This window comes from Gorilla gorilla, chromosome 2 (genome assembly GCF_029281585.2).
Source record: "Gorilla gorilla gorilla isolate KB3781 chromosome 2, NHGRI_mGorGor1-v2.1_pri, whole genome shotgun sequence".
In the NCBI taxonomy this organism is placed as follows: Eukaryota; Metazoa; Chordata; class Mammalia; order Primates; family Hominidae; genus Gorilla; species Gorilla gorilla.
In genome coordinates, this window is record NC_086017.1 from 131,954,276 (window position 1) to 131,980,091 (window position 25,816).

The 25,816-nt window shown below is 38.2% G+C and overlaps 1 protein-coding gene across 4 annotated transcripts in view; it reads left to right on the top strand.

The window, feature by feature from the left end:
- STXBP5L (syntaxin binding protein 5L) overlaps window positions 1-25,816 on the top strand; it is a 514,817-nt gene that overhangs the window by 178,959 nt on the left and 310,042 nt on the right. For all 4 annotated transcript variants that reach the window (XM_019024729.3, XM_019024728.3, XM_031009718.3 and 1 more), the window contains exon 6: window positions 24,968-25,102. In XM_019024729.3, the coding sequence (XP_018880274.1) occupies window positions 24,968-25,102 (135 nt within the window). The remainder of the gene's footprint in view (window positions 1-24,967; window positions 25,103-25,816) is intronic.

Genomic DNA, 25,816 nt, shown 5'->3' on the forward strand with positions numbered 1-25,816 from the left:
TTTCATATGTGTCTGTACTTGTTGAAACCTTTTCATGATTACTTCTTTTAAATATTTGTTAGCGAATTCTAATATCTGTGTCATCCTGCTGCTAGTAACTATTGCGTTTTTTCATTCAAATTGAGGTTTTTCTATTTCCTATTATAATAAGTGATTTTTAAATTAAAACCTGGACATTCTAGGCATTGTTATGAGGTTTCAGTTTTTATTTAAACCCCTTTTTTAGGTGGTTGTATTTGACATTGGTCTGGCAGGGGAAGGTCAGATGTTGTGTTATTAATGATAGGTGGGAATTGAAGTTCAGGTGCTCCATTTAAACTCACTGACATCTTAGATAGGGAGAGACACCTTGTAGCTCCTGGGTGGGGTGGGATTTTTGGCTCTCCACTATGCCTCCACTTTTACCCCTCTTACAAGGAAGAATAAGAGTACCTCCTTACTGCTCCTCAAATGGATTCTCCTGACCCAATTCTCATTCAGAAATTGAAATATTTTATCCATATAAATGTAGAAAATATTATTTCTGTTGTTCAGGAGCATGAAAATAGACTTCCATATCTCTGCCAGAAATCATGGCTTTTGCTCCTGTGGAACAGAAAGGGAATGAGTTTAGTTAATTATGTGTAAAATATTTTAAAGTCTCTAAAGGAGGTATATACAGATCTGAATTGTCTAAAAATTTTTGTAGCTAAGAGTAATCATTTTTGGTCATTTATTTGTACTAATAACATTGTTGATCATGTACAGTTTAGCTTTACTTCATGGGGACACAATTAGTGCCTCAGATGGTATGAATTTTATTTTTTGTTTTTTTATTATTATACTTTAAGTTTTAGGATACATGTGCACAACGTGCAGGTTAGTTACATATGTATACATGTGACATGCTGGTGTGCTGCACCCACTAACTTGTCATCTAGCATTAGGTATATCTCCCAGTGCTATCCCTCCCCCCTCCCCCACCCCACAACAGTCCCCAGAATGTGATGTTCCCCTTCCTGTGTCCATGTGTTCTCACTGTTCAATTCCCACCTATGAGTGAGAATATGCAGTGTGTGGTTTTTTGTTCTTGTGATAGTTTACTGAGAATGATGCTTTCCAATTTCATCCATGTCCCTACAAAGGACATTAACTCATCATTTTTTATGGCTGCATAGTATTCCATGGTGTATATGTGCCACATTTTCTTAATCCAGTCTATCATTGATGGACATTTGGGTTGGTTCCAAGTCCTCGCTATTGTGAATAGTGCCACAATAAACATACGTGTGCATGTGTCTTTATAGCAGCATGATTTATAGTCCTTTGGGTATATACCCAGTAATGGGATGGCTGCGTCAAATGGTATTTCTAGTTCTAGAACCCTGAGGAATCGCCACACTGACTTCCACAATGGTTGAACTAGTTTACAGTCCCACCAACCGTGTAAAAGTGTTCCTATTTCTCCACATCCTCTCCAGCACCTGTTGTTCCCTGACTTTTTAATGATTGCCATTCTAACTGGTGTGAGATGATATCTCATTGTGGTTTTGATTTGCATTTCTCTGATGGCCAGTGATGGTGAGCATTTTTTCATGTGTTTTTTGGCTGCATAAATGTCTTCTTTTGAGAAGTGTCTGTTCATGTCCTTCGCCCACTTTTTGATGGGGTTGTTTTTTTCTTGTAAATTTGTTTGAGTTCATCGTAGATTCTGGATATTAGCCCTTTGTCAGATGAGTAGGTTGCAAAAATTTTCTCCCATTTTGTGGGTTGCCTGTTCACTCTGATGGTAGTTTCCTTTGCTGTGCAGAAGCTCTTTAGTTTAATTAGATCCCATTTGTCAATTTTGGCTTTTGTTGCCATTGCTTTTGGTGTTTTAGACATGAAGTCCTTGCCCGTGCCTATGTCCTGAATGGTAATGCCTAGGTTTTCTTCTAGGGTCTTTATGGTTTTAGGTCTAACGTTTAAGTCTTTATTCCATCTTGAATTAATTTTTGTATAAGGTATAAGGAAGGGATCCAGTTTCAGCTTTCTACATATGGCTAGCCAGTTTTCCCAGCACCGTTTATTAAATAGGGAATACTTTCCCCATTTCTTGTTTTTCTTGGGTTTGTCAAAGATCAGATAGTTGTAGATATGTGGCATTATTTCTGAGGGCTCTGTTCTGTTCTATTGGTCTCTATCTCTGTTTTGGTACCAGTACCATGCTGTTTTGGTTACTGTAGCCTTGTAGTATAGTTTGAAGTCAGGTAGCATGATGCCTCCAGCTTTGTTCTTTTGGCTTAGGACTCACTTGGTGATGCGGGCTCTTTTTTGGTTCCATGTGAACTTTAAAGTAGTTTTTTCCAATTCTGTGATGAAAGTCATTGGTAGCTTGATGGGGATGGCATTGAATCTATAAATTACCTTGGGCAGTATGGCCATTTTCACGATATTGATTCTTCCTACCCATGAGCATGGAATGTTCTTCCATTTGTTTGTATCCTCTAAGTTCATTGAGCAGTGGTTTGTAGTTCTCCTTGAAGAGGTCCTTCACATCCCTTGTAAGTTGGATTCCTAGGTATTTTATTCTCTTTGAAGCAATTGGGAATGGGAGTTCATTCATGATTTGGCTGTCTGTTTGTCTGTTATTGGTGTATAAGAATGCTTGTGATTTTTGTACATTGATTTTGTATCCTGAGACTTTGCTGAAGTTGCTTATCAGCTTAAGGAGATTTTGGGCTGAGACAATGGGGTTTTCTAGATATACAATCATGTCATCTGCAAATAGGGACAATTTGACTTCCTCTTTTCCTAATTGAATACCCTTTATTTCCTTCTCCTGTCTAACTGCCCTGGCCAGAACTTCCAACACCATGTTGAATAGGAGTGGTGAGAGAGGGCATCCCTGTCTTGTGCCAGTTTTCAAAGGGAATGCTTCCAGTTTTTGCCCATTCAGTATGATATTGGCTGTGGGTTTGTCATAGATAGCTCTTATTATTTTGAGATATGTCCCATCAATACCTAATTTATTGAGAGTTTTTAGCATGAAGGGTTGTTGAATTTTGTCAAAGGCCTTTTCTGCATCTATTGAGATAATCATGTGGTTTTTGCCTTTGGTTCTCTTTATATGCTGGATTACATTTATTGATTTGCATATGTTGAACCAGCCTTGCATCCCAGGGATGAAGCCCACTTCATCATGGTGGAGAAGCTTTTTAATGTGCTGCTGGATTCGGTTTGCCAGTATTTTATTGAGGATTTTTGCATCAATGTTCATCAAGGATATTGGTCTAAAATTCTCTTTTTTGGTTTTGTCTCTGCCCGGCTTTGGTATCAGGATGATGCTGGCCTCATAAAATGAGTTAGGGAGGATTCCCTCTTTTTCTATTGATTGGAATAGTTTCAGAAGGAATGGTACCAGTTCCTCCTTGTACCTCTGATAGAATTCGGCTGTGAATCCATCTGGTCCTGGACTCTTTTTGGTTGGTAAGCTATTGATTATTGCCACAATTTCAGCTCCTGTTATTGGTCTATTCAGAGATTCAACTTCTTCCTGGTTTAGTCTTGGGAGGGTGTATGTGTTGAGGAATTTATCCATTTCTTCTAGATTTTCTAGTTTATTTGCGTAGAGCTGTTTGTAGTATTCTCTGATGGTAGTTTATATTTCTATGGGATCGGTGGTGATATCCCCTTTATCATTTTTTCTTGCTTCTATTTGATTCTTCTCTCTTTTTTTCTTTATTAGTCTTGCTAGCGGTCTATCAGTTTTGTTGATCCTTTCAAAAAACCAGCTCCTGGATTCATTAATTTTTTGAAGGGTTTTTTGTGTCTCTATTTCCTTCAGTTCTGCTCTGATTTTAGTTATTTCTTGCGTTCTGCTAGCTTTTGAATGTGTTTGCTCTTTCTTTTCTAGTTCTTTTAATTGTGATGTTAGGGTGTCAATTTTGGATCTTTCCTGCTCTCTCTTGTGGGCATTTAGTGCTATAAATTTCCCTCTACACATTGCTTTGAATGTGTCCCAGAGATTCTGGTATGTTGTATCTTTGTTCTCACTGGTTTCAAAGAACATCTTTATTCCTGCCTTCATTTTATTATGTACCCAGTAGTCATTCAGGAGCAGGTTGTTCAATTTTCATGTAGTTGAGCAGTTTTGAGTGAGTGTCTTAATCCTAAGTTCTAGTTTGATTGCACTGTGGTCTGGGAGACAGTTTGTTATAATTTCTGTTCTTTTACATTTGCTGAGGAGAGCTTTACTTCCAACTATGTGGTCAAGTTTGGAATAGGTCTGATGTGGTGATGAAAAAAACGTATATTCTGTTGATTTGGGGTGGAGAGTTCTGTAGATGTCTATTAGGTCCACTTGGTGCAGAGCTGAGTACAATTCCTGGGTATCCTTGTTGACTTTCTGTCTCATTGATCTGTCTAATGTTGACAGTGGGGTGTTAAAGTCTCCCATTATTAATGTGTGGGAGTCTAAGTCTCTTTGTAGGTCACTGAGGACTTGGTTTATGAATCTGGGTGCTCCTGTATTGGGTGCATATATATTTAGGATAGTTAGCTCTTCTTGTTGAATTAGTCCCTTTACCATTATGTAATGGCCTTCTTTGTCTCTTTTGATCTTTGTTGGTTTAAAGTCTGTTTTATCAGAGACTAGGATTGCAACCCCTGCCTTTTTTTGTTTTCCATTTGCTTGGTAGATCTTCCTCCATCCTTTTATGTTGAGCCTATGTGTGTCTCTGCACGTGAGATGGGTTTCCTGAATACAACACACTGATGGGTGTTGACTCTTTATCCAATTTGCCAGTCTGTGTCTTTTAATTGGAGCATGTAGTCCATTTACATTGAAAGTTAATATTGTTATGTGTGAATTTGAACCTTTCATTATGATGTTAGGTGGTTATTTTGCTCGTTAGTTGATGCAGTTTCTTCCTAGTCTCAATGGTATTTACATTTTGGCATGATTTTGCAGCGGCTGGTACTGGTTGTTCCTCTCCATGTTTAGTGCTTCCTTCAGGAGCTCTTGTAGGGCAGGCCTGGTGGTGACAAAATCTCTCAGCATTTGATTGTCTGTAAAGCATATCTGTAAAGCATTGTCTGTAAAGCCTCACTTATGAAGCTTAGTTAGGCTGGATATGAAATTCTGGGTTGAAAATTCTTTTCTTTAAGAATGTTGAATATTGGCCCCCAGTGTCTTCTGGCTTGTAGAGTTTCTGCCAAGAGATCCGCTGTTAGTCTGACAAGCTTCCCTTTGTGGGTAACCCGAGCTTTCTCTCTGGCTGCGTTAACATTTTTTCCTTCATTTCAACTTTGGTGAATCTGACAATTATGTGTCTTGGAGTTGCTCTTCTCGAGGAGTATCTTTGTGGCATTCTCTATATTTCCTGAATTTGAATGTTGGCCTGTCCTTCTAGGTTGGGGAAGTTCTCTTGGATGATAACCTGCAGAGTGTTTTCCAACGTGGTTCCATGCTCCCCATCACTTTCAGTTACACCAATCAGATGTAGATTTGGTCTTTTCACATAGTCCTATATTTCTTGGAGACTTTATTCGTTTCTTTTTACTCTTTTTTCTCTAACCTTCTCTTCTCGCTTCATTTCATTCATTTGGTCTTCAATCACTGATAACCTTTCTTCCAGCTGATCAAATCAGCTACTGAAGCTTGTGCATTCATCATGTAGTTCTCATGCCATGGTTTTTAGCTCCATCAGGTCATTTAAGGACTTCTGTACGTTGGTTATTTTAGTTAGCCATTCGTCTATTCTTTTTTCAAGGTTTTTAACTTCTTTGCGATGGATTCGAACTTCCTCCTTTAGCTCGGAGAAGTTTGATTGTCTGAAGCCTTCTTCTCTCAACTCGTCAAAGTCATTCTCCATCCAGCTTTGTTCTGTTGCTGGTGAGGAACTGTGTTCCTTTGGAGGGGGAGAGGCACTGTGATTTTTAGAATATTTAGCTTTTCCGCTCCGTTTTTTCCCCATCTTTGTGGTTTTATCTACCTTTGGTCTTTAATGATGGTGACATACAGATGGGGTTTTGGTGTGGTTGTCCTTTCTTTTTGTTAGTGTCTGTCACCGCTTCTCTGGGCTAGGAAATGCAATTCCCTGACCCCTTGTGCTTCCTGGGTGAGGCGATGCCTCACCTTGCTTCGGCTCTTGCTTGGTGGGCTGTACCCACTATCCTGCCCCCACTGTCTGACAAGCCCCAGTGAGATGAACCCGGTACCTCAGTTGGAAGTGCAGAAATCACCCATCTTCTACATCACTCATGCTGGGAGTTGTGGACTGGAGCTGTTCATATTTGGCTATCTTGGAACCACCTCCTCCTCTAACCTTTCTTCACGCTTCTTAGCTTGCTTGCATTGGGTTAGAATATGCTCCTTTAGCTTGGAGGAGTTTGTTGTTACCCACTTTCTGAAGCCTACTTTTGTCAGTTAATCAAACTCATTCTCCATCTAGTTTTATTCTCTTGCTGGTGAGACACTGTGATTCTTTCGTGGAGAAGAGGTGTTCTGGTTTTTGGAATTTTCAGCCACTTTGCACTGGTTTCTCCCCATCTTCATGGATTTATCTACCTTTGGTCCTTGATTTTGGTTACCTTCTGATGGGGTCTTTGAGTGGATGTGCTATTCGTTTCTGTTTGTTAGTTTTCCTTCCAACAGTCAGACCCCTCTGCTGCAGGTTGGCTGGAGTTTGCTGGAGGTCCACTCCAGACCCTATTTGCCTGGGTATAACGAGGGGAGGCTGCATAACCGCGAAAAAAAAAAAAAAAAAAAAAAAAGCCTGTTTTTTCCTCTGGAATCTTTGTCCCAGAGGGGAACCTACCAGTTGCCAGACAGAGCTCTCCTGTATGAGGTTTCTGTCAGCCCCTACTGGGAGGTGTCTCCCATTCAGGAGGTATGGAGGTCAGGGATCCACTTGAGCAGGCAGTCTGACCCTTAGTATAGCTCAAACACTCTGCTGGGAGTCCACTGCTCTCTTCAGAGCTGTCAGGCAGGGATGTTTAAGTCTGCTGAAGCTGTGCCCACAGCAGCCCCTTCCCCTAGGTGCTCTGTCCCAGGGACATGGGGGTTTTGTCTATATGTCTCTTATGGGGGCTGCTGCCTTTTTTTCAGAGATGCCCTGCCCGGAGAGGAGAAATATGGCAGTCTGGCCACAGCAGCCTTGCTCAGCTCTGCCCAGTTCAAACTTCCTGGTTGCTTTGTTTACTCTGTGAGCTTAAAACTGGCTACTCAAGCTGCACCAGTGGTGGATGCCCCTCCCCACACCAAGCTCAATTGTCCCAGGTTGATCTCTGACTGCTGTTCTGCTGGCAGTGAGAATTTCAAGCCAGTGGGGGTGGGACCCACCAAGCCAGACCACTTGGCTCCCTGACTTCAGCACTGCTTTCCAGGGGAGTGAACGGTTCTGTCTTGCTGGCATTCCAGGAGCCACTGGGGTATGGAAAGAAAAACACCTGCAGCTAGTTCAGTGTTTTCCCTAATGGCCACCGAGTTTTGTGCTTGAAACCCAGGGCTCTGGTGGGGTAGGCACCATAGGGAACCTCCTGGTCTGCGGGGTTGCAAAGAGCATGGGACAAATGCAGTATCTGGGCCGGAGTGTGCACCCTTCCTCAGGCTCAGTCCCTCATGGCTTACCTTGGTTAGGGGAGAAAATTTCCCGACTTCTTGCACTTCCTGGGTGAGGCGATGCCCCACCCTGCTTCAGATCACCCTCCGTGGGCTGCACCCACCATCCAACCATTCCCAATGAGATGAACCGGGTACCTCAGTTGGAAATGCAGAAATCACCCACCTTCTGTGTCGATCTCGCTGGGAACTGCAGACCAGAGCTGTTCCTATTCGGCCATTTTGCCAGCAATCGCCTTGTTTGCCAGTATTTTTTAAGCTTGTTGCATATCAAATGGAACTAATTGAAATGTGATCTAATACAATGGATGCCATTACTGAATATATTATACTTAAGATTACATTTAATTTTGTAATCTTGGTTATAGAGCGGTTATACTGTTGGTTTACGTTGAACGTAAAGCCAAGCAATAGTCCCATTTTTTTTCTATTTTAACCATTGTTAAACAGTTTTTCAATCATATACTTTAGCAGTTGATGTTTTTTAAATGAAAATGCAGAATTTTCTATGTATCCCTATTAGTATAATTTTCTGTTCAACCTACGGTACTGATATCAAGAAATGTGGAAAGCACATTATATTATCTAATATCTTGATATGTTTTTTAGAGTTGATTTGAAAATTGGTGGAGATTGTTTGATGACTGCTCTTTTTCAGTAGAAGGGGATATATATTTTGGCTCACAGTACTGCAGGCTGTACAGGAAGTGGGATGTCAGCATCTGCTTCTGGTGAGCACCTCTGAAAGCTTACAATCGTGGTGGAAGGAGAAGAAGGAGCAGAGTATCATGTGGTTAGACAGGGAGCAAGAGAGAGAGGCAGGAGGTGCCAGGTTCTTTTAAACAACTAGGTCTCATATGAACTTACAGGGTAAGAACTCCCTCATTATCGTGAAGACAGTACCATGCCATGGTGGTGCTGTCCTCATGATAATGAGTGAGTTCTGACTCTATAAGATTAGTCATCAAGGCAGAGAGATCTGCCTCCATGACCCAAACACTATACCCATTTCCAACATCAGACATCACATTTCAACATGAGATTTGGAGGGGACACACACTCAAACCGTATTATGAGGCCAGAGAAATGAAGTGGCTGAGCTGTGGAATGGAATGCTAAAGTTCAAGTTTTGTCAGGATTACCTTTGTAGAGTTGGCCTGGCCTGCTCCACTTGCATCTGCGAGGATGATGGGTCCTCCTGATGTGGCCAGGTTCAAAAGACCACTCTGGCCATTGTTCCCTACAAGGAATCTGGTTTATAATTGGCATGTCTGCAGGGAGCATCCACTGTACTCCCTTCAAAAGCCTCCAAGGAAGTTATTGTGAATTTTTTTTTCCAGAAAGAAAATAATTTTCTCCATTTCAGGCACATTATCATGGTCCCCAGCATCCTCCCACCTCACAGATCCTGCAATTCTGGTGCATTCTGGACTCCAAATAACCCTGTATATATATAGAGAGATAGAGATTGCTTCTATCTATATACATTCGTAAGCTTCCCCAAAATGATCTTGGTATCAATGAAGGGAGAATTCAGGTACATTTCACCATCAGCCTCACAGCATGGCAGCCATTGATTTGTCCTGTGGCTTCCTTACCAGGGAACCAATCTGCCTTTATGAGAAAAAGACAAAGATATAATAGAAAGGTTGGTGGGTGACTGTCTGGCAAATTGGTATCAGGATTCAGTGAACTTTTATGATATGACTATGGAGTTCACCCAGAGGAGTGAAGTTTACTGGACATGATTCAGAGATACCTCTGCAGATACATGATACTGGAGAACTGCAAGCACCTGGGCTCAGTAAGATTTCAGCTCTTTATACACAGCCTGATCTCTTGGTTACAATAAAAAGAGTTGAAGACAGTTCAGAGTGGAGTTCTTCAAGAAACTACAATAGAGGGGAACTCTGTGATTGTAAGAATTGTAGAGAAAACTTCAGTGAACAGTTATGCCCAAGAATGAATCAGGAAGAAATTGAAACCCTGAACAGACCAATATCAATCAATATGACACACATGAGAGCTCAGAATAGAGGGAACACTTCTGAGTGTAACTGGTGTAGAAAAGACATCCATACTCTGCAGAAGAAAACCTCTATTGGACAGGAGCTTCCTTAGTTTAATTAGTTTGCAAAAGTCTTCACCCTGACTCCAAGCCTTGCTATGCATCTGCAAGAAAACCCTGCAAATTTAAGGAATGTGGAAAAGCTTTCAAGTATTTGCAGTCCTTAAAAATGCCCCACTTAAAAGGCATAGAGTGGCAAGGTAGATGAAAAAAGCAAGACTCATCTCTCTGCTGTCTTCAAGAGACCCATTGCACACCTAACAGGACCCACAGGCTCAAAGGAAAGGGTTGGAGAAATATCTGTCACACAAATCAAAAACAAAAAAGTAGTTCCTATTCTCATATCAGATAAAACAGACTTTAAACCAACAACCGTTGGTTTAAAAGGATGAAGAAGGACATTACATAATGATAAAGGGGTTAATTTGACATGAAAATTTAACTATCCCAAATATATATGCGCCCAAATTGGAGCACCCAGATTCATAAAACAAGTACCCCTAGACCTATAAAAAGACTTAGACAGCTACACAATAATAGTGAGGTCTTTAAAACCCCATTGGCAGTGTTAGACAGATGCTTGAGGCAGAAAACTTAACAATGAAATTCTGGATTAAATTTAACACTTGACTTAATTGGAACTAATATATGTCTACAGAATACTCCACCCATCAACTATAGGATACTCATTCTTGTCATCTGCACACAGAACATACTCCAAACTTGACCACATCCTGGTCCATAAAACAAGTCTCAATAAACTGAAACAAACTGAAATCATATCAAACATACTCTCAGAAAACAGTGGAATAAAAATAATCAATACCAAGATCTTTTATTACCACACAATTACATGAAAATCTTAAAAACTTGCTCTTGATTGACTTTTGGTAAACAATGAAATTAAGGCAGAAATAAAAGAAATTATTTGACATAAATGAAAACAGAGACATGACATACTAAAATCTCTGGGATGCAGCAAAAGCAATGTTAAGAGGAAAGTTTATAGTACTAAACGCCTGTCTCGAAAAGTCGTAAAGATCTCAAATTAATGATCTAACATCAAATCTAGAGGAAGTGGAAAAACGAGAACAAACTAATCCTAAAGCTAGCATCGGAAAAGAAAGAACTAAAATCAGTGCAGAACTAAATGAAATTAAGACCCCAAAATCCACACAATATATCGACAAAAAAAAAAGTTGGTTCTTTGAAAGAATAAATATTGGTAGAACACTAGCTAGATTAACAAAGAAAAAAAAGAGGGAAGATCCAAATAAGCAATCAGAAGCAACAAAGGTGACATTATAACTGATCCCACAAAAATATAAAATATCCTCCAAGACTGCTATGAACACCTCTATGCACACAAACTACGTTATCTAGAGGAAACGGATAAATCCCTGGAAGCACAGCCTCCCAAGAATGAATCAGGAAGAAATTGAAACCCTGAGCAGACCAATATCAAGTTCCAAAATTAAATCAGTAGTGAAAAATCTGCCAAACAAAAAAAAAGCTCCAGACAAGATGGAGTCACAGTCAAATTCCACCAGACATACAAAGAAAGCTGGTTCCAGTTCTTCTGATATTATTCCAAAATTCAGGGAAGAGGGACCTCCTTTGTTACTCATTTTATGAAGCCAGTATCACACTGATACCAAAACCTGGCAAAGACACAATGAAAAAAGGACAATACAGGCCAATATCCCCAATGAACGTAGATGCAAAAATCCTCAACAGAATACTAAGAAAAAGAATCCAACAACACAACAAAAAGTTAATTCACCATGATCAATTAGGCTTCATTCCTGGGATGCAAAGTTGATTCAACATATGCAAATCAATAAATCACAACATAAAAAGATTTAAAAAACATATGATCATCTCAGTTTACACAGAAAATGCTGTTGATAAAATCTAACATCTCTTCATAATAAGAAACATCAACAAACTAGGCAACGAAGGAATATATACCATAGAATGGTAAGAGCTATTTATGATAAACACAGAGCCAATATCATACTGAACAGGCAAAAGCTGAAAGCATTCCCCTTGAGAACTGGAACGAGACAAGGATGCTCATTCTCAACATTCTTATTCAACATAGTACTGGAAGTCCTACCCAGAGCAATCAGGCAAGAGAAAGAAATAAAAGGCATCCAACTAGGAAAAGAAGAAGAAAATCTATGTCTTTTTGCTGATGATATAATTCTATACCTAGAAAACCCTAAAGACTCCACTGAAAAGCTCGTGGAACTGATGAGTTCAGTAAAGTTTCTGGATACAAAGTCAGTAGCATTTCTATCTACCAATAATGTTCAATCTGCAAACCAAACAAAGAAAACAATCCCATATACAATAGTCACAAGCAAAAAATACCTAGGAATACATCTAACCCAAGATATGAAATATCTCTTTAAGGAGAAGCACAAAACACAGCTGAAAGAAATCATAGGTGACACAAAAAAATGGAAAAATATTTCATGCTTATGGATTCGAAGAACCAATATTGTTAAAATGGCCATACTTCCCAAAGCAATGTAAAGATTCAATGCTATACTTATCAAACTACCAGAGTCATTCTTTACAGAATTAGAAAAAAACTATTATAAATTCATGTGGAACCAAAATAGAGCCCAAATAGCCAAATCAGTCCTAAGCAAAAAGAACAAAGCCAGACACATTACATTACCTGATTCAAACTATACTACTGTAAGTGTACAGTAACCAAAAGAGCATCGTACAGGTATACAAAGAGAGATAGACCAATGGAACAGAATAGAGAACCCAGAAATAAAGCCACACACCTACAGCCATCTGATCTTTGACAAAGTCAACAAAAATAACCAATGGGAAAAGTACTCCCTATTCAATAAATGGTGCTGTGATACTTGGCTACCCATATGCAGAAAAATGAACTAGACCTCTACCATACACAAAAATTAACTCAAGATGGTTTAAAGTTCTAAATATCAGACCTCAAACTATAAGAATCCTAGAAATCTTGTGAAATATCATTCTGGACATTGGCTTTGGGAAAGAATTTATGACTAGGTCTTTAAAAGCAATTACAGCAAAATCAAAAATTGACAAGTGGGACCTAATTAAACTAAGGAACTTCTGCACAGCAAGATAAACTGTCACCAGAAGAAACAGATATACTACAGAATGGTAGAACATGTTTACAAACTATGCATCAAACCAAGGTCAAATATCCAGGATCTATAAGGAACTTAGATAATTCAACAAGCAAGAAACACATAACCCCATTAAAAATTGGGCAAAAGACCTTAACAGACACTTCTCAAAAGAAGACATACAAGTGTTCAACAAAAATGAAAAAATACCCCACATAACTAATCATCAGAGAAATGCAAATCAAAAACCACAATGAGATATTATCTCCTACCCATCAGAATGGCTATTATTAAAAAGTCTAAAAACCACAAATGCTGGCAAAGCTGTGGAGAAAAAGGAATGTTTGTACACCTTTAGTGGGAATGTTACTAGTTCAGCTACTGTGGAAAGCAGTTTGGAGATTTCACAAACAAAACTGAGCTACCATTTGACCCAGAAATCCCATTACTGGGTATATATCCAAAGAAAAATAAATTGTCCTACCAAAATGTCACATGTATGTTCATTGCAGCACTATTCACAATATCAAAGACATGGAATCAACCCAGGTGCCCCTTGACAGTGGATTGGAGGAAGAAAATTGGTGCGTATACACTACAGAGTATTATGCAGCCATAAAGAAAATGAAGTCATGTTCTTTGCAGCTATTTGGATGCAGCTGGAGGCGATTATCTTAAGAAATTTACACAGGAACAGAAAACCAAACACCACATGTTCTCAAGTATACATCGGAGCTAAACATTGGATGTACTTGGATAAAAGATGGCAAAAATAGACATTAGAGACTACTAGGGGGCAAGAGTTAATGAATTGACTGTTGGGTACTGTGCTTACCTCAGCATCACTCAATATACCCATGCAGCACACCTATACATGTATCTCCTGAATCTAAAATAAAAGTTGAAATTATTTTTAAAAACCACAAAATAAACATACATGAATATATAAAAAGATAAGACAGTATAGAGAATATAAAGCTTAGTACATATGACATAAAATGCTTGCATTACAAATGACTTCCGTTGGTTAAGAGAAAAGTTAGAGAAAATTAGATGATTAGGTGATTATTTTAAGAACAGATAAAGAAAATTAAGTAACAGTCTTCAAAACAAAGTTCTTAGTGTTTTGCCACTTAAGTTTTAGTGAAGAAATATGTTTGAGTATTTACTGCAGACAGGGTATTACGTAAGTGAACGAAAATAATAAATATTTATCATTCAGTTCTGTCAAATTATTTTTAATTATGAATTTCTGAAGGACTATGAGTGTGTCAGATGATATGTGTCTGTAGCATCTACGTGCTGGTACATAGTATCTGTGAAGTGTTTATTACAATAGTAAATCTTCTATATGTCAATCATCATATGAATTTATGACTGCTCATGAAATCTTTTGACCATATATTTTTCTTGCGTGATCCAGGCAAGATAATAAAAATGTTATAATTTTAACTTATGTGGTAGGTAACAAATAATATCCTGACAAAAGAATCAAGAAATAATAGAATGCAAACAAGTAGAAACACATCTCATGCTCATGGATGGGTAGAATCAATATTGTGAAAATGACCACACTGCCAAAAACAATCTACAGATTCAATGCAATTCCCATTAAAATACCATCATCATTCTTCACAGAACTAGAAAAAACAATCCTAAAATTAATGTGAAACCAAAAAAGAGCCTGCATAACCAAAGCAAGACTAAGCAAAAAGAACAAATCTGGAGGCATCACATGACCCGACTTGAAACTATACTACAAAACTATAGTTAACAAAACAGCATGGTACTGATATAAAAACAGGCATGTAGGGAAATGGAACTAAATAGGGAACCCAAAAATAAAGCCAAACACTTACAGCCAACTGATCTTTGACAAACCAAACAAAAACATAAAGTGGGAAAGAACACCCAATTCAACAAGTGGTGCTGGTATAATTGGCAAGTCACATATAGAGAATGAAAGTGGATCCTCATCTCTCACCTTATACAAAAATCAACTCAAGATGGATCAAAGACTTAAATCTAACACCTGAAACCACAAAAATCCTAGAAGATATCATTGGAAAAACTCTTCTAGACATTGGCGTAGGCAAAGAGCTCATGACCAAGATGCAACAAAAAGAAAGATAAATAGATAGGACTTAGTTAAACTAAAAAGCTTCTGCACAGCAAAAGAAATAATCAGCAGAGTAAACAGGCAACCCACAGAGTGGGAGAAAATCTTGGCAACCTATGCATCTGACAACAGACTATATCCAGAATCTACAATAAACTCAAACAAATCAGCAAGAAAAAAAATAAAAACATATAATCCCATCAAAAAGTGGGCTAAGGACATGAATAGACAGTTCTCAAAAGATGTACAAGTGGACTGGGCACAGTGGCTCACGCCTATAATCCCAGCACTTTAGGAAGCCGAGGTGGGTGTATCACGAGGTCAAGAGATGGAGACCATCCTGGCCAACATGGTGAAAGCCCATCTCTACTAAAAATACAAAAATTAGCTGGGTGTGGTGGCGTGCTCCTGTAGTTCCAGTTACTTGGGAGGCTGAGGCAGGAGAATCGCTTGAACCTGGGAGGCAGAGGTTGCAGTGAGCCGAGATCACGCCGCTGCACTCCAGCCTGGCAACAGAGTGAGACTCCGTCTCAAAATAAATAAATAAATAAATAAAAAGATGTACAAGTGGCCAAGAAACATGAAAAAATGCTCAACGTCACTAATTATCAGGGAAATGCAAATCAAAACCACAATGTGATGCCACCTTACTCCTGCAATAATGGCCACAATTAAAAAACAAAAAAAATAGGCGTTGGCGTGGATGTGGTGAAAAGGAAACACTTCTACACTGTTGGTGGGAATGTAAACTACTACAACCACTCTGGTAAACAGTATGGAGATTCCTTAAATAACTTTTGATTTAAAAAAAAAAGCTGTTAGAATAGATAAATATAGTGAAAAGGTACAAAGTAAGTATGGACACATGAAACTCAATAGAACCTGTGCAGTTAGAACCATATTCATATTTTGAGGTTATTTTATTTCTGTAAAAAAAATTCAACTGTCACATTAATTAATATTGATTTAAATTCTGGTTTTAGTTTTTTGTAATTAATTTGGAATTTTTGTTTTATGTGTGTAAAGAGCCATAAGTGTGAAAAATTTATATTTTATTTTGTTTTTATACCTAAGTAAAATTTCTAAGAGTAAGTCAAAAGTAAAGAATATAAACAAATTCAAAGGTCTGCCCATTTTTCAAAGTTGAGAAAAATTTATTTATTTTGTGTTTTGATCATTAATGGCCCAATTGAAACACAACTCTCTACATTAGCTTTTCTTGATTTTTCTTACTGTAATTAATCTCTTCCTTCTTTGGAGTCTATAGAAATTATTACATTTTAGTTTTATTTTTCTTACTTGTCTGCTTGTTTTGTCTCTCCTGTTAGATAGTATGATTTGAAGAAAAACGGATGTGTGTGTATAATCTGGGACAATACATTTTTAAAAATTTAATTTAAAGTTCTGGGATACATGTGAAGGACATCCAGGTTTGTTAACATAGGTAAACATGTGGCATGGTGGTTTGCTGCACCTAACAAACCCATCACATTGGTATTGAGCCCTACATGCATTAGCTATTTATTATGACACTTTCCCTCCCTCCCAACCTCCCCCAACAGGCCCCAGTGTGTGTTGTTCCCCATGTATTCTCATTGTTCAGCTCCTACTTAATAAGTGAGAACATGCGGTGTTTGGTTTTCTGTTCCTGTGTTAGTTTGCTGAGGATAATGGCTTTGAGCTCCATCCTTGTCCCTGCAAAGATCATGATCTCATTCTTTTTTGGCTGCATAGTATTCCATGGTGTATATGTATCATATTTTCTTTATCCAGACTATCATTGATGGGTATTTGGGTTGATTCCATGTCTTTGGTATTATGAATAGTGCTGTAATGAACATATGCATGTATATATCTTCATGATAGAATGGTTTATATTCCTCTGGGTATATACCCAGTAATGGGATTGCTGGGTCAAATAGTATTTCTGGTTGTAGGTCTTTGAGGAATTGTCACACTGTCTTCCACAATGGTTGAACTAATTTACATTCCCACCAACAGTATAAAAGCATTCTTATTTCTCCACAGCCTCGCCAGCATCTGTTGTTTCTTGACTTTTTAATGATCACCATTCTGACTGAAGTGAGATGGTATTACATTGTGGTTTTGATTTGCATTTCTGTAGTGATCAGTGATATTGAACTTTTTTTCATGTTTTTTGGACGTTGAATGGATGTTATCTTTGGAGAAGTTTCTATTCATGTCCTTTCCCACTTTTTAATGGATTCTTTGTTTTTTTTTCTTGTAAATTTGTTTAAATTCCTTGTAGATTCTGGATATTAGACCTTTGTCAGATGGATAGATTGCAAAAATTTTCTCCCATTCTGTAGGTTGTCTGTTTACTCTGATGATAGTTTCTTTTGCTGGGCAGAAGCTCTTTAGCTTAATTAGAACCCGTTTGTTAATTTTTGCTTTTGTTGCAATTGCTTTTGATGTTTTCATCATGAAATCTTTGCCCGTGCCTATGTCCTGAATGGTATTGCCTAGATTTTCTTCCAGAGTTTTTATAGTTTGGGGTTTTACATTTAAGTCTTTAATCCATCTTGAGTTAATTTTTTTATAAGTTTTAAGGAAGGGATCCAGTTTCAATTTTCTGAATGTGGCTTGCCAGTTTTCCCACTGCCATATATTAAATAGGGAATCCTTTCCCCATTGCTTCTTTTTGTCAGGTTTGTCAAAGTTCAGATGGTTGTAGATGTGTGGTCTTATTTCTGAGATCTATATTCTGTTCCATTGATCTGTCTGTTTTGGTACCAGTACCATGCTGTTTTGGTTACTATAGCCTTGTGGTATAGCTTGAAGTTGGGTATCATGGTGCCTGCAGCTTTCTTCTTTTTGCTTAGAATTTTCTTGGTTATATGGGCTCTTTTTTGGCTCCATATGAATTTTAAAGTAGTTTTTTCTAATTCTGTGAAGAATGTTAGTGGTATTTTAATGGAAATAGCATTGAATCTTTAAATTACTTTAGGCAGTATGGCCATTTTCACAATATTGATGCTTCCTGCCCATGGGCATGGAATGTTTTTTCCATTTGTTTATGTCCTCTCTGATTTCCTTGAGCAGTGGTTTGTAGTTCTCCTTGAAGAGCTCCTTGACATCCATTGTTAGCTGTATTCCTAGTTATTTTATTCTCTTTGTAGCAATTGTGAATGGGAGTTCATTCATGATTTGGCTCTCTGCTTGTCTACTGTTGGTATATAGGAATGGTTGTGATTTTGCACATTGATTTTGTATGCTGAGACTTTGCTGAAGTTGCTTATCAGCTTAAGAAGCTTTTAGGCTGAAGCGATAGGATTTTCTATATGTACGATTATGTTATCTACAAACAGAGACAGTTTGACTTCCTCTCTTCCTATTTGAATACGCTTTATTTCTTTCTCTTGCCTTACTTCCCTGGCCAGAACTCCCAATACTATGTTGAATAGGAGTGGTGAGAGAGGGCATCCTTGTCTTGTGCTGGTTTTCAAGGGAAATGCTTCCAGCTTTTGCTCATTCAGTATGATATTGGCTGTGGGTTTGTTCTAAATGGCTCTTATTATTTTGAGTTATGTTCCATCAATACCCAGTTTATTGAGAGTTTTTAACATGAAGAGATGTTGAATTTTATAAAAGGCCTTTTCTACATCTATTAAGATAATCCTGTGGTTTTTTGTCTTTAGTTTTGTTTACATGATGAATTACATTTATTGATTTGAATATGTTGTTACCAGCCTTGCATCCCGGGGATGAAGCCAGCTTGATCGTGGTAGATAAACTTTTTGATGTGCTGTTGGACTTGGTTTGCCAGTATTTTATTGAGGGTTTTTGCATTGATGTTCATCAGGATATTGGCCTGCAGTTTCTTTTTTAGTTGTATCTCTGCCAGGTTTTGGTATCAGGATGATGCTGGCCTCATAAAATGATTGATGCAGGAGTCCTTCCTTTTAATTTGTTTGAAGTAGTTTCAGAATAAATGGTACCAGCTCCGCTTTGTACCTCTGGTAGAATTCAGCTATAAATCAGTCTGGTCCTGGGCTTTTTTTGGTTGGTAGGCTATTTACTACTGCCTCAGTTTCAGAACTCATTATTTGTCTATTCAGGGGTTTAACTTCTTCCTGGTTCAGTCTTGGGAGGCTGTATGTGTTCAGGAATTTATCCATTTCCTATGGATTTTCTAATTTATTTGCGTAGTATGCAAATAAATTAATGCAAATAAACTAATTTATTTGTTTATAGTATTCTCTGATAGTTGTTTGCATTTCTGTGGGGTCAGTGGTGATATCCCCTTTATCATTTTTTATTGTATCAATTTGATTCTTCCATCTTTATTAGTCTAGCTAGCGGTCTATTTCATTATTCTTTCAAAAAACCAGCTCCTGGATTTGTTGACTTTTTTGAAGGGTTTTTCATGTCTCTATCGCCTTCAGTTCTGCTCTGATCTTGGTTATTTCTTGTTTTCTGCTATCTTTGGGGTTTGTTTGCTCTTGGTTCTCTAGTCGTGATATTATTGTGTCGATTTGAGATCTTTCTAGCTTTTCGATGTGGGCATTTAGTTCTATAAATTTCCCTCTTAACACTGCTTTTTCTGTGTCCCAGAGATTCTAGTGTATTGTTTATTTGTTCTCATTGGTTTCACAGAACTTCTTGATTTCTGCCTTAATTTCATTACCCAGGAGTCATTCAGGAGGATGTCGTTGCATTTCCATTTAGTTGTGTGGGTTTGACTGTGTTTCTTAATCTTGAGTTCTAATTTGATTGCTCTATGGTCTGAGAGACTGTTATGATTTTAGTTCTTTTGCATTTGCTGAGGAGCGTTTTACTTCCAATTAAATGATTGATTTTAGAGTAAGTCCCATGTGGTGCTGAAAAGAATGTATATTCTGCTGTTTTTGGATAGAGAGTTCTGTAGATACCCAGACCAACTTAAGCCAGAGCTGAGTTTGAGTCCTGAAGATTCTTATCAACTTTCTGTGTCAATGATCTAATATTGACAGTGAAATATTAAAGTTTCCTGTTATTATTGTGGGAGTCTAAATCTTTTTGTAGGTTTCTAAGAACTTGTTTTATAAATTTCGTTGCTCTTGAAGTGAGGCATAGAAATTTAGGATAGTTAGCTCTTCTTGTTGAATTGAACTTTTTACCATTATGTAATGCCCTTCTTTGTCTTTTTTGGTCTTTGTTGGTTTAAAGTCTGTCTTGTCAGAAACTAGGATTGCAACCCCTGCTTTTTTCTGCTTTTTATTTGCTGGTAGATTTTCCCTCATCCTTTTATTTTGAGCCTATGTGTGTCCCTGCATGTGAGAAGGGTCGCTTGAATATAGCACACCAATGGGTCTTGACTCTTTACCAGCTTGCCATTCTGTGTCTTTTAATTGGGGCATTTAGCTCATTTACATTTAAGGTTAATATTGTTATGTGTGAATCTGATCCAGTCATCATGATGCCAACTGGTTATTTTGCAGACTTGTTGATGTAGTTGCCTTATAGAGTCATTGGTCTTTGTACTTCAGTGTGGTTTTGTAGTAGCTGGTAACAGTTTTTTGTTTGTTTGTTTTCATATTTAGTGCTTCCTTTGGGAGCTCTTGCAAGATGGGCCTGGTGGTGACAAATTCTCTCAGCATTTGCTTGTCTGAAAAGGATTTTATTTCTCCTTCACTTATGAAGCTTCGTTTGGCCATATATGAAATTCTGGGTTGAGTATTCTTTGCTTTAAAATTGTTAAATATTGGCCCCTAATCTTTTTTGGCTTGTAGGGTTTCTGCTGAGAGGTCTGCTGTTAGTCTGATGGACTTGCCTTTGTAGGTTACCTGGCCTTTCTCTCTGGCTGCCTTTAATATTTTTTCTTTCATTTCGACCTTACAGAATCTGATATTATGTGCCTTGGGGGTTGATCTTCTTATGGAATATCTTACTGGAGTTCTCTGGATTTCCTGAATTTGAATGTGGGCCTCTCTTGCTAGGTTAGGGAAGTTCTTGTGGATGATATCTTGAAGTACGTTTTCCAACTTGGCCCTGTTCTCCCTGTCTCTTTCAGGTACTCAGTCAGTCAGAAGTTTGGTCTTTTTACATAACCCCATAGGTCCTGGAGGTTTTGTTCATTCTTTTTCATTCTTTTTTCTATTTTTTCCTAATCTTATCTGCCTGTCTTGTTTCATCAAGATAGTCTTCAAGCTCTGAAATTCTTTCCTCCGCTTGGTCTATTCGGCTATCAATAATTGTGGGTGCATTGTGAAGTTCTCATGTTGTGTTTTTCAGCTCCATCAGGTCATTTATGTTCCTCTCTAAACTGGTTATTCTGGTTAACAGCTCCTGTAATGTTTTATCATGGTTATTAGCTTCTTTGCATTGGGTTAGAACATGCTCCTTTAGCTCAGTGAAGTTCATTATTACCCACCTTCTGAAGCCTACTTCTGTCAATTCATTCATTTCAGCCTCTGCCCAGTTCTGTGCCCTTGCCAGAGAGGTGTTGCAATAATTTGGAGGAGGAGAATCACTCTGCTTTTTGAGTGTTCAGTGTTTTTTCATTGATTCTTTCTCATCTTTATGAGTTTATCTAGCTTTGGTCTTCAAGGCTGCTGACCTTTGGATGGGGTTTTTGAGGGGACTTTTTTGTTAATGTTGTTGCTGCTTTCTATTTGTTGTTCTTTTAACGGTCAGGCCCCTCTTCTGGTTTGTTGGGGGTCCACTCCAGACCCTATTTGCCTGGGTCCCTCCCACACCTGAAGGTGTCACCAGTGGAGGCTCCAGAACAGCAAAGATGACTGCCTGCTACTTTCTCTGGGAGCTCCATCCCAGAGGGGCACCAACCTTATTCCAGCAGGAATGGTCCTAAATAAGGTGTCTGGTGACCCTTATTGGGGGGTTTCACCCAGTCAAGAGGCATGGGATCAGGAATCCACTTAACGAAGCACTCTGGCTGGGCTTTGGCAGAGGGGGTGCACTGTGGTGGGAGGAATCCCACTCATCTGCACTTCCCAGGTTCTGCAGAGCCATTGGGGGAAAGACTAAGTCCACTGATCCATGGAGAGAGACCATGGCTGCCCCTCCTGCCAGGGGCTCTATCCCAGGGAGATCAGAGTTCTGTCTGTAAATCCCTAGCTGGAGTTTCTGAAATTCCTGCAGAGAGGCCCCCATCCAGTGAGGAGGAATGGGTCAGGGTCCAGCCTAAAGAGGCAGTATGGCCATGATCCACCACAGCCGCTGTGCTACACTGTGGAGAATTCCTCGAGTCCAAATCGCTCAGTCTCCCTCGCACCAGCAGGGAAAAAGTGGCAGAATGGAGCTGTATTTATGGCTGCCACCCCTCCCCCCAGGACTCAGTCATCTTAGGCAACAGGCAGCTGCAATGATGGCAGCTGCCCCTCCCCTCAGGAACTTGGTAATCTTAGTCTCTAGCTGAGCGGCCGCCAAGAATCTGCACAGCTCTGTGCTTGGGACCCAAGGCCCTGGTCACATAGGCTCACAAAGGGGATCTTCTGATTTGCGGGTTGCACAGATTCGTGGAAAAAGCATGGTTTTCCTGGTGGTAGGTAGCACACTCACCACCTTGCTTGGCTGGGAGTGGGAGTTCCCCTTGTTACTTGCAGCTCCCAGGTGGGCCATTGCTCCACTCTGCTTTTGCTGGCTCTCTGTGGGTTGTGCCAAAACTATTCAGTCCCAATGAGACAATTTGGATACCTCAGTTGCCGGTGCGGGATTCACTTGCAGTTTTCGTTCTTCTCTCGCCGTTTTCATTCTTCTCGGTGGGAGCCTCCGACCGCAGCTATTTCCAGTCAATCATCTTGGTCCCTCCCGGCAACAATACTTTTTTATAAAGAGTTATTCAGTGAAGATTGAATAAATTGATGAATGGATGGAAAGCTGAGGATATCTTCGATTATTTAATGATAGTTAATATTGATATAGGAATAAGATTATTTTTCCAAGGCTTACATGCAGTAGAAAAAATTCTTTATCTATCAGGTAGTGGTGGTAGAAATAAGTTACAAATGAAAGTGTAATTATAAAATACAATAAATTAAGTTGTATAAAGGTATTGACTAATCATATATTAGAATTAGCAAATACACAGCACAAGTGTTAGTGTATCTTTTCCTTTATCTATGGCAATCATTCTAAGTAATCCTATTACTCTTTTTGGGGGGGTTCAGTTAAAACCTGAAAATCTTTATCTAGTTGTTGTAACCACTACTGATCAGTTGGACATTGAATATAAGGTGAAACCTGTCTGATATAAAGGCTCTAGTTTCTATTTAATAAGGATGAGGAAAAAAGTAGTTACTAGTTCAAGGAATAGTTCTAGTTCTGTCTCATTACTGAAACCTGGTAGTTCTTACACTTTTCTTCTTAACCCTGGAAGTGACTATGTAATATTGAGGTTTGCTTTTTTTCTACTTGAACCCCTGTATTTATGTCTTCTTTAATGGAATTAGTGTTTTTTCCACTGTCCCTGTAATTCAGAAAGGATGATCTTAATCCTCTTTAAAGTAAGTTTCCTCTTTCTACCTAAGATTGAATTGAAAATTGATTCTTCATTGCTTTGAAACATGACCATCAAGTTATTTCCTGTGCAACATTATTAAATATCTCTTGGCAACAGCAATTCTAGATTTTAGGTTTTAATCAAAATTTTCCAACATCATATAGGCTACACAATTACTATTGTCAATAGTAATTGCTTATGTAATAGCAGGGCTTTTAATTTTTTGAATGTAGTGTGCAGGGTACTTTGAATAATAGATGAAGTTTGGTTCAAAGAAACAGACTGTTGAAAACTTCAGTGAACCAGACTGAGAATATAAATTGGACACACCGGATGTTCACTTTTATTCTTTTTTTTTTTTTTTTTGTGACACGGAGTCTTGCTCTGTCACCAGGCTGGAGTGCAGTGGCACAATCTCGGCTCACGGTAACCCTATCTCCTGGGTTCAAGTGATTCTCCTGCCTCAGCCTCCCAAGTAGGTGGGACTACGGGCGCCCACCACCACGCCCGGCTAATTTTTTGTATTTTTAGTAGAGACGGGGTTTCACCGTGTTGGCCAGGATGGTCTTGATCTCTTGACCTCATGATCCACCCCCCTCGGCCTCCCAAAGTGCTTGGATTACAGGCATGAGCCACCGCGCCTGGCCTTTTTATTCTTATATAAAGAAGTACAAGACAATATCATATTGGAAATATGTCATTCACATTTTTTTTGAAAAATTTATTGGTCTGTCTGACAAGAGATAACTATGAACTTATCCTCCTTCTCTTTTGTGGAGTAACTAAAAAGCATGATTAGGCCAAACTAGAAGGAGTGATAATGTTGTGAATAGAGGACTCTGGTAAATTCCCATATTTCATATGTAGGAGTCATGGTTGCTCTGGCTATGGAACAGGTCCTAGAGCTAGTCAGAGAGCCCATTGTGAAGATGAAAACAGAACAATAAAATGAAGGGAAAAATACAGTGAAGCTCTGACTTTATAAGTTCTCTTTTTACTGCTTATATGTCAAACATCTGAATAAAAACTAAATAATTTATCGTCTCATGTAGACATAGCTACCACTTCTCTGTGGACTCTGAAATTTATGTTTTGAAGCAAATATGATCTTTATGTATTTGAAGCAAATATTAAGTTTACAAAATATAATATGAAATTCATGTATTTGAAGCAAATATGATCTTAAAAATAGAAAAAAATGTAGCTTAGTGAAAGATGTTAATTTTGTAACCAAACAGGAAAGGATTTGAATCCCGGTTTTGCTGCTTATTAGCAGTCTTAGGCAAGTAAACAAAAAAATTCAGCCACAGTTTCATTTTTGTAAAACAGAAATACATATCTGTCTTGCTGTTTTCAGAATTAGAAATAATGTAAATTAATGCCCATATAGGCACTTATTAATAGTGCTTATTAACATTATTGTTTTTAATGCTATAATATTGTTATTTATCCTATACTCTCAATGAATAACTACATGCTATACTTGAGTATATAGTACATTTTATTATTTATATAGCTATCACTACATAATACATGTAAGGAAAATATAATGCTGACCAAATGTAAAATTTAGATATTTTAATTATAATTTTCTTTCTTTCAGAATTACTTACTGTCATCTACCTTTCCAGAGTAAATGGCTTTATGTTGGAACAGAAAGAGGAAATACACATATTGTAAATATTGAATCTTTCATTCTTTCTGGATATGTTATCATGTGGAACAAGGCAATTGAACTGTAAGTTTGAACTTGGATATCACTTTATTGGCTTAAATACTTCATACAGTTATGTAACATGTAGGTCAAATTACAGTTATTTGATACATCTATTACTAATTTATAATGAATTTGAGTGAAAAGTTCAGTAAAATAACTTAAAGCCATAAAAGCTTTTAAAAATAGTTATTACAATATTTTAGGCTTTCCAAATACCATAAATAATTAAGCTTTATATCTAAAAATGTGATGACAAAATAGTAAGGCTTATTCTAAAAGTTATACATGGAAATCTCACTTCATTATAATCAAGCTTAGTATAGCAACTTTCAGTGAGAATGAATTGTGTTATGTAAAAATAATCATGATCACTGCATATGATTTTAATGCTTGTAGCTTGTTCTTTTCTTGCCTCATTAAAATACTGTTCAGGGCTCAAATATCTTTTAGGTTACGTTATACATAGGTTTTTTGGGTGTATGATTGATGGCAATTACCACTTTGGCTTTGGCACTGATATTTAAGTTTCTGTACATGTGAAATGTGAAATTCTCCAAATATCAAACTCTGTGGAATTTCAAGCCATCTGTATTCGGCCATTTTGCATTGCTATAAAGGAATCTCTGAGACAAGGTAATTTATATAGAAAAGAGGTTTAATTGGCTTATGGTTCTACAGGCTTTACAGGAAGCATGGTGCTGGCATCTGCTTAGCTTCCAGGGAGACCTCAGGAAG